The sequence below is a fragment of the Cebus imitator genome, unplaced genomic scaffold, assembly GCF_001604975.1.
Source record: "Cebus imitator isolate Cc_AM_T3 unplaced genomic scaffold, Cebus_imitator-1.0 Scaffold9, whole genome shotgun sequence".
NCBI lineage: Eukaryota > Metazoa > Chordata > Mammalia > Primates > Cebidae > Cebus > Cebus imitator.
The window spans coordinates 11,772,145-11,781,564 of record NW_016107324.1 but is presented as its reverse complement, the minus strand read 5'-3'; the positions used below and the strand labels follow the sequence as shown (position 1 = coordinate 11,781,564).

Below are 9,420 nucleotides of genomic sequence, written 5' to 3'. Positions count from 1 at the left end.
CCACCATGCCCAGCTAATGTTTTGTATTTTTAGTAGAGACGGGGTTTCACCATGTTGACCAGGATTGTCTCGATCTCTTGACCTCGTGATCCACCTGCCTCGGCCTCCCAAAGTGCTGGGATTACAGGCTTGAGCCACCGTGCCTGGCAGCTATAACTAAATCTTAAACACACAAAGAAAATGCGAAAATAAAAGCACTATGAAAGATTTAACACACACAGAAAATGTGAAAATAAAAGGACTATAAAAGATACTCCTCAAGATATTCCTCACTTTTGGGTATGTACCCAACAGAAATGAAAGCAGGGAATTGAACAGATATTTGTACACCCATGCTCATAGCAGTATTATTCACAGTAGCCAAGTGGTAGTAACAACTCAAGTGTTGATTAACTGATGAATAGTTAAACAAAATATATACACAAAGGAATATTATTCAGCCTTAAAAAAAAGAGGGAAGTTATGACAAATGCTACAACATAGATGAACTACTTTTTTTTTTTTTTTTTTTTTTGAGACAGAGTCTCACTCACCCAGGCTGGGGTGCGGTGGCATGATCTTGGCTCACTGCATTCTCCTACTCCCAGGTTCAAGTGATTCTCTTGCCTCAGCCTCCGAATAGCTGGGACTACAGGTGTGTGCTGCCACGCTCAGCTAATTTTTTTGTAGAGAAGGGGTTTCACCGTGTAAGCCAGGATAGTCTTGATCTCCTGACCTCATGATCCACCCGCCTCAGCCTCCCAAAGTACTGGGATTACAGGCGTGACCCACTGCACCCAGCCAACGTAGATGAACTTTGAAGACATCATGCCAAGTGAAATAACTCGGCCAGGTACTGTGGCTCATGCCTGTAATTGCAGTACTTTGGGAGGCCAAGGTGGGAGAATCACTTGAGCCCCAAAGTTTGAGTCCAGAAGTTTGAGACCAACTTGGGCAACATGGCAAAAACCCTCTCTCTATCATAAACAAACAAACAAAAAACTGGTACTTTTTAGAGCATGTAGAGAAAGTCAAAATAAATACCAAAAAGAGAAAAAAAAAAAGGCCGGGAGCAGTGGCTTACACCTATAACCCTAGCAATTTGGGGAGGCCAAGGCAGGCAGATCACTTTAGGTCAGTAGTTCCAAACCAATCTGGCAAACATGGCAAAGCCCCATCTCTACTAAAAAATATATAAAAATTAGCTGGGTGTGGTGGTACATGCCTATAATCCCAGCTACTTGGGAGGCTGAGGTAGGAAAATTGCTTAACCCAGGAGGTGGGAGCTGCAGTGAGCCAAGATCGCCACTGCACTCCAGCCTGGGCGACAGAGGGAGACTCTGTCTCAAAAAAAAAAAAGTAAATAAGTCAGTCACAGAGGACAAATACTGTAGAATCCTGCTTACATGAAGTACCTAGAGTAGTCATTCATAGAAACAGAAAGCAGATTGGTGTTTGCCATAATCCAGGTGGTTGGAGAGGGAGTTATTGTTCAGTGGGTACAGAATTTCTGTTTGGGAAGATGAAAAAAGTGTATGGATGGTGGTGGTGGTTACAATCAATAATGGCATATACTTAATGTCATTGAACTGTACACCTAAAACAGTTAAGATAGTAAGTTTTATGTACTTTCAGCACAAATGAAAATAAAAGTATTTCTTGGTAAAAACTAATTAAAAGAAAGCTGATGTGAAGGATTAACAAATGAAAAAGTAGATTTCAGCTGGCTTTTGGCTTACACCTGTAATTCTAGCACTTTGGGAGGCTGAGGTGGGTCAGGAGAGAAAAGACCTTCCTGGTCAACATGGTGAAACCCGTCTCTACTAATAATACAAAAATTAGCTGGGCGTGGTGGCACGTGCCTGTAATCTCAGCTACTCGGGTGGCTGAGACAGGAGAATCACTTGAACCAGTCAGAAGTTGCAGTGAGCTGAGATCACGCCACTGTTTGCCAGTCTGGCGACAGAGCGAGATTTTGCCTCAAAAAACAAAAACAAAAACAAAAACAAAAAACCCACCTTGTTGGTATCCTCCTACAATTGGAATGTAATCTAGCTTTCTTACTATTGCCCAGNAAAAAAAAAAAAAAAGAAAAAAATAGATTTCAAGAAAAAAGGAAAAATTAGAATAATCTACTAAAAAGAATCACTTTAAAAAATAGTAACTAGGAAGATAAAAAGCTCATAGAATTTCAAGGACTAATTGACAACTATATAATGTGATTTTTAAATATATTTCTATGAAAACATAAGTCACAAGACTACAGAAATTTTGAAGCAAAAATTATCAAGTTTTTATATGTATATGTATATATACATGTATATAGATCCCTATGCTTGATAAAGAGAAAATATTTTTCGAGTACTCACGGAACAATGACATAAATTGGCTAGATACTATATCACAGGGAGTTTTTTTTTTTTTTTTTAAGACAGGGTCTCACTGTGTAACACAGACTGGACCACAGTTATACAATCATAGTAGCTCACTGCAGCTTGGAACTCCTCAGCTCAAGCCGTTCTCCCACCTCAGCCTCCCAAGTAGCTGGGTCTATAGGTATGTGGCACCACACCTGACTAATTTTTTTATTTTTAATTTTTTCTTTTTTTTTTGGTAGAGATAAGGGTCTCACTGTGTTGCTCCAGTGCAAACTTCTGACCTCAAGCAGTCCTCCCATATTGGCTTACCAAATTGCTGGGATTAGAGGCCTGTACCACCATGCCTGGCCTCACAGGCAATCTTAGTAAATTTCAAGGAAATTACATTATGAATAGTGTTTTTAAGCCCCTATATTTAGATAAACTTAAAAAAAAAAACAAAACCCTAAATAACTTATGGGAGGTAATTATAATGGGCATTTTAAAATTTACAGAACTGAACAATAGCATAAATACTATACATATCAAAACATGAAGGATATGTCTGAATTACCATTTACAGCTAAACTTATGGCCTCAGACGCATTAAGGAAAAAACCTAAGTGAGTTGAATTAAACTCAAAATAGCAATAATATTAGTGATGGGCATGGTGGTACATGCCTGTGGTCCCAGCTACTTTGGAGCCTGAGGCCAGAGGATCACTTGAGCCCAGGAGTTCAAGACCAGCCTAGGTAACATAGTGAGACCCCCATCTCAAAAAAACAGTGGTGGTAGTGGTAATACTGCTGTGGTATAGTGGTGGTAATAGTATCAGTAGTAATAGTTAACCGTTGAGTGGTTTCTGTGTGCCAGTTGCTGTTCTAAACCGTTTCAATGTATAAACACATAACAAATCCATGTTTAGATATTACTCCCATGTCATAGACTGGAAACAGATACAAAGATATAAGACTTCCAAGGGTTTGAACGCAGGCAGTCTGGCTTCAGAGAAGAGAGAGAGAAGGAATATCAAAGGACCCCTAAAGAATGTAGAAGGGAGAAAAGAGCAAAGACAAGAGAAGTCATAAATGAAATGGAAAATAAAGAATCACTATATAGGAGCAAAAAAGATAAACCTCTAGCAATATTAATGAAGAAAAAATATTTACAGCAACAAAGAAGGTTTAACTACTAATGCAGTGGAGATTTAAAAATCATAAGAAATTATTATGAAAAGCTTTAACAATAAATTTGAAAGCTTAGATCAAATGAGTAATTTTCTGGAAAAGTATTATCTCAGTTTATTGTTGCTGTTGTAAGAAAACACTGCAGACTAGGTAATTTATAAACAATAGAATTTTATTTCTCATAGTTCTGGAGGCTGAAAAGTCCCAGGTCAGTGCACCCATAGGACTGATGTTTTGTGAAAGTCACTGTCTGTTTCCAAAATGACAGCATGTTGTTGCATCCTCCAGAGGAGAGGAACTCTGTCCTCACATAGCAGAAGAGCAGAAGAGAGTGAACTCACTTCCTCAAAAGTTCCACCCCTTCCCTCAAAAGACACTGGTAAAAGTTTATGAGAGTTTAACTTGTTTATTAAATTCAGGGTTACTATATGAAATCAAGGAAACCAAAAACTGGTTCTTTGAAAACGCTAGTGAAACTGAAAAGATCATCAGCACACATTAAGATAGAAAGAGATGGCACAAATTTTCAATAACAAAAATGAAAAAACGGCTGGGCACAGTGGCTCACGCCTGTAGTCCCAGCACTTTGGGAGGTCTAGGCGGGCAGATCACTTGAGGTCAGGAGTTCAAGACCAGCCTGTCTGGCATAGTGAAACCCCATCTCTATTAAAAATACAACAATGACAACAAAATATCAGCCAAGGGTGGTGGTCAGCTCCTGTAGTCCCAGCTACTCAGGAGGCTGAAGCATGAAAATTGCTTGAACCCAGGAGGCAGAGGTTGCAGTGAGCAGAGATCACGCCACTGCACTCCAGCCTGGGTGACAGACCAAGACTCTATGTCTCTGGAAAAAAAAGAGGAAACACTCCCCAACCCATTTCATGAAACCAGCATAAGTTGGATACCAAAACTAAGGATATTACGTGAAAGAAAAATTATAGGACCGTTTCTCTTATTAATATAGATATAAAAATCCTGAATAAGGCCAAGCATGATGGCTCACGCCTGTAATCCCAGCACTTTGGGACACCGAAGCAGGTGGATCACCTGATGTCAGGAGTTCGAGATCAGCCTGGCCAACATGGTGAAACCCCATCTTTACTACAAATACAAATATTAACCAGGCACAGTGACGCCGCGTACATGTAGTCCCAGCTACTCAGGAGGGTGAGGCTGGAGAATCACTTGAATCTGGGAGGCAGAGGTTGCAGTGAGCCAAGATTGCACCACTGCACTCCAGCCTGAGCAATAGAGCAAGACTCCGTCTCAAAAAAAAAAAAATCCTGAACAAAATATTAGCAAGTCAAATCCAGAGATAGATAAAAATTATATACATGATGATCATGCTGGATTTAATCTGAAAATTTAAGGTTGTTTAATATTTGAAAAAGGATCTGTGTAATATACCACCACATTAACAAAATATATGAGGAAAATCATCTCAAAAGATGTAAAGAGAGCATTTGAGGAAATTCATGCGTATATGATAAAACAACCAATTTTAAGCAAAGTAGGATTAGAAAGTAATTTCTTTAACACGATAGAGTATTATAAAAATCCTATAACAAATATCAAATTTAATGATTATCAAAAACCTTCCCCTTGAGATCCAGAAAAGGTACCCACCATCATCACTTCTATTCAGCTTTTCACTGTAGATTCTAATCAATAAGATCAAAGCAGAACTGAAGAAGATAGAGACACAAAAAACCCTTCAAAAAATCAATAAATCCAGGAGCTGGTTTTTTTTAAAAGATCAATAAAATAGTTATACCAGTGGTCAGACTAACAAAGAGAGAAGATTGAAATAGATGCAATAAAAAATGATAAAGGGGATATTATCACTGATCCCACAGAAACACAAACTACCATCAGAGAATACTACAATATTTGCAAACACCTCTATGCAAATAAACCAGTAAATCTAAAAGAAAAGGATAAATAACGGACACTTACACCCTCCCAAGACTAAACCAGGAAGAAGTGGAATTCCTGAATAGACCAATAACAAGGTCTGAAGTTGAGGCAACAATTAATAGCCTACCAATCAAAAAAAGTCCAGAACCAGACAGGTTCACAGCTGAATTCTACCAGAGGTACAAAGAGGAGTTGATACCATTCCTTCTGAAACTATTTCAAACAATATAAAAAGAGAGAATCCTCCCTAAATCATTTTATAAGACCAACATCATCCTGATACCAAAACCTGGCAGAGATGCAACTAAAGAAAATTTCAGGCCAATGTCCATGAACATTGATGCAAAAATCTATAAAATACTGACAAACCGAATCCAACAGCACATCCAAAAGCTTATCCATCACAATCAAGTCGGCTTCATCCCAGGGATGCTGGTTCAACATCCGCAAATCCATAAACGTAATCCATCACATAAACAACCAAAGACAAAAACCACATGATTATCTCAATAGATACAGAGAAAGCCTTCAACAAAATCCAACAGTGCTTTATGCTGAAAACTCAATAAACTAGGTATCGATGGATTGTATCTCAAAATAATAAGAACTATTTATGACAAACCCAGCAGCCAGTATCATACTGAACGGGCAAAAATTGGAAGCATTCACTTTGACAACTGGCACAAGACAAGGATGCCCTCTCTCACCACTCCTATTCAACATAGTGTTGGAAGTTCTGGCTAGAGTCATCAGGCAAGAGAAAGAAATAAAGGGTATTTGAATAGGAAGAGAGGATGTCAAATTGTCCCTTTTTGCACATGACATGATTGTATATTTAGAAAACCCCTTTGTCTCAGCCCAAAGTCTCCTTAAGCTGATAAGCAACTTCAGCAAAGTCTCAGGATACAAAATCAATGTGCAAAAATCACAAGCATTCCTATACACCAGTAATAGACAAACAGAGAGCCAAATCATGAGTGAACTCCTATTCACAATTGCTACAAACAGAATGAAATACCTAGGAATACAACTTACAAGGGATGTGAAGGACCTCTTCAAGGAGAACTACAAACCATAGCTAAAGGAAATAAGAGAGGACACAAACAGATGGAAAAACATTCCATGCTTATGGTTAGGAAGAATCAATATCATGAAAATGGCCATACTGCCCAAAGTAAGTTATAGATTCAATGCTATCCCCATCAAGTTACCAATGATTTTCTTCACAGAATTGGAAAAAAACACCAAAAAAGAGCTTGCATAACCAAGACAATCCTAAGCAAAAAAAAAAAAAAAAAAAGCAAAGCTGGAGGCATCATGCTACCTGACTTCAAACTATATTACAAGGCTACTGTAATCAAAACAGCATGGTTCTAGCACCAAAACAGATTTGTAGACCAATGGAACAGAACAGAGGCCTCAGAAAGAATGCCGCCCAACTGCAACCATCGGATCTTTGATAAACCTGACAAAAGCCAAGCAGTGGGGAAAGGATTCCCTATTTAATAAATGATGTTGGGAAAACCGGCTATCCATGTGCAGAAAGCTGAAACTGGATCCCTTCCTTACACCTTATACAAAAATTAACTCTAGGTGGATTAAAGATTTAAACATGAGGCCTTAAAAACTCTAGAAGATTCTAATCAACAAAATAAAGCACAGAAAAGGAAATAAATAATACAGAGATTGGAAAGGAAGAAATATAACTGATAAGCTGATATTATTTATAGACAATGTGCTTTTTTTTTTTTTGCGGCGGCGTTTCGCTCATGTTACCCAGGCTGGAGTGCAATGGCACGATCTCGGCTCACCGCAACCTCCGCCTCCTGGGTTCAGGCAATTCTCCTGCCTCAGCCTCCTGAGTAGCTGGGATTACAGGCACGCACCACCATGCCCAGCTAATTTTTTGTAGTTTTTTAGTAGAGACGGGGTTTCACCATGTTGACCAGGATGGTCTCGATCTCTTGACCTCGTGATCCACCCGCCTCGGCCTCCCAAAGTGCTGGGATTACAGGCGTGAGCCACCGCGCCCGGCCCGACAATGTGCTTTTATATGTAGAAAACTCAAAACAATTTATAAACAAATGTATGTTGCAAAAGTCATTACATGCAAGATTTATATAAAAGTTATATTTTGTGTATAGTAGCAATAAACAGAAAAACTTTTAAAAAGAAACTTTAATAGCATAAAGACATCAGATACTTTGAAAATTTCTTACAAAAGATTTATAACACGTGGACACAGGGAAGGGAGCATCACACACTGGGGTCTGTGCCAAGGGAGGGACAACAGAGGGGAGTTTTGGGAGTTCGGGGAGGGATAACATGGGGAGAAATGCCAGATATAGGTGACTGAGGGATGGAGGCAGCAAACCACATTGCCATGTGTGTACCTATGCAACAGTCCTGCATGATCTGCACAAGTACCCCAGAATCTAAAGTACAATTAAAAAAAAAAGATTTATAAGAACCTCTATAAACTACAAAATATTGTTGACAGAAATTAGATAATATATAAATCCATGTCCATGGATTGGAATGCGCAATATTTTAATGATGTCAGTTCTTCCCAGATTAATCCAGAACTTCATTGCCATCCCAGTTATAATCCCACAGTGTTTTGGGGTTTTGGGTGGAAACTGATAAGCTGACTCTAAAATGTGTATGGAAACTGCAAAGGAATAAGAATAGCCAAGACGATTTATAAGAAAAATAAACTGTAAAGACTTCTATCAGATATCAAGATTTATTATAATGCTCTTATAGGTTTGCCTTGGAAATGGGGAGATGGTACGGTTTTCCACATGCAGTTAGCCATAAATTCTAGCTACCATGCTTCTCTTATGTCCCTGATTTCTCTTTACCTTTTACAAGTCCAGTTTATCAATCAGTAGATTGCTTCCTGTTGCCTTCTTTATGCAGGGCCTCTATACTTTGAGATACACGTGGTATTTTTGCCCTAATCTGTTCCTGATAACGAAATCGATTCAAAAGCTAGTCAGTAGTTTTCCTGCAATTGTTCTGTGAAGAAAGCCTGCAGTAACATTTTTGTTACGGTTTGTACACCCCAACCTCCCACCTCTCATGATTATAACTCATATCTCAACAGATTATAAATCATCTCATGTCATTTACCTTCAGGGTAATTGAAATAGTCACAACTCTAGGTATTAAATTGAATAATGCAAGATCAGTTGAATGTGTTAACTACCAAATGAATAAGTGAAATGAAAGTGAATACTGCCAATAGATGAAGGCTAGAAAAAAAGAGGTTGCCTTCTTTATTTATTTTTTATTTATGTATTTATTTTAATTTTTTGAGATGGGAGTCTTGCACTGTCGCCAGGCTGGAGTGCAGTGGTGCGATCTGAACTCATTGCAACCTCTGACTCCCAAGTTCAAGCGATTCTCCTGCCTAAGCCTCCTAAGTCCCTGGGATTACAGGCATGCACCACCAAGCCCAGCTAATTTTTGTATTTTTAGTAGAGACGGAGTTTTACCATGTTGGCCAGGATGGTCTCAATCTCCTGACCTTGTAATTCACCCTCCTAGGCCTCCCAAAGTACTGGGATTACAGGCGTGAGCCACCTCACCCATTCCGGTTGACTTCTTTAAACTTTCCTTTTCATTCTCTCTAGGTTTATTATAACTAGCTCTAATAGTTTCATTTGCTTATAATAGTGGTAATAAATTAATGATATAAAAATATAAACTGTAAAAAATAAAATAGTTGAGAAATTGAAACCCACAAATGAGCATTGGACTAGTGAAGCAAAAGGGACTCATCTTGGTGTTTCATTTGACTTATAGTAGAGAATTAAAATATACACTCTAGTTTTTCTTGATTGAAATACCCTTTTGTGATTAAGAAATGTTATTGTTGGCCGGGCGCGGTGGCTCACGCCTGTAATCCCAGTACTTTGGGAGGCCGAGGCGGGTGGATCACGAGGTCAAGAGATCGAGACCATCCTGGTCAACA

At 38.8% G+C, this 9,420-nt stretch overlaps 1 protein-coding gene across 4 annotated transcripts in view; it reads left to right on the top strand.

Moving 5' to 3' along the window:
- The window catches only part of GOLM2 (golgi membrane protein 2), a 121,285-nt gene that overhangs the window by 92,517 nt on the left and 19,348 nt on the right, over positions 1-9,420 (top strand). The window contains exon 9 of one of the 4 annotated variants that reach the window (XM_017545907.2): positions 2,411-2,475. The exons of the other annotated variants lie outside the window; for them this stretch is intronic. Coding sequence (XP_017401396.1) covers positions 2,411-2,460 — 50 coding nt within the window. The 3' untranslated portion in view covers positions 2,461-2,475. Of the gene's footprint in view, positions 1-2,410; positions 2,476-9,420 lie in introns of those variants that run through there. 4 annotated transcript variants of the gene reach the window in all.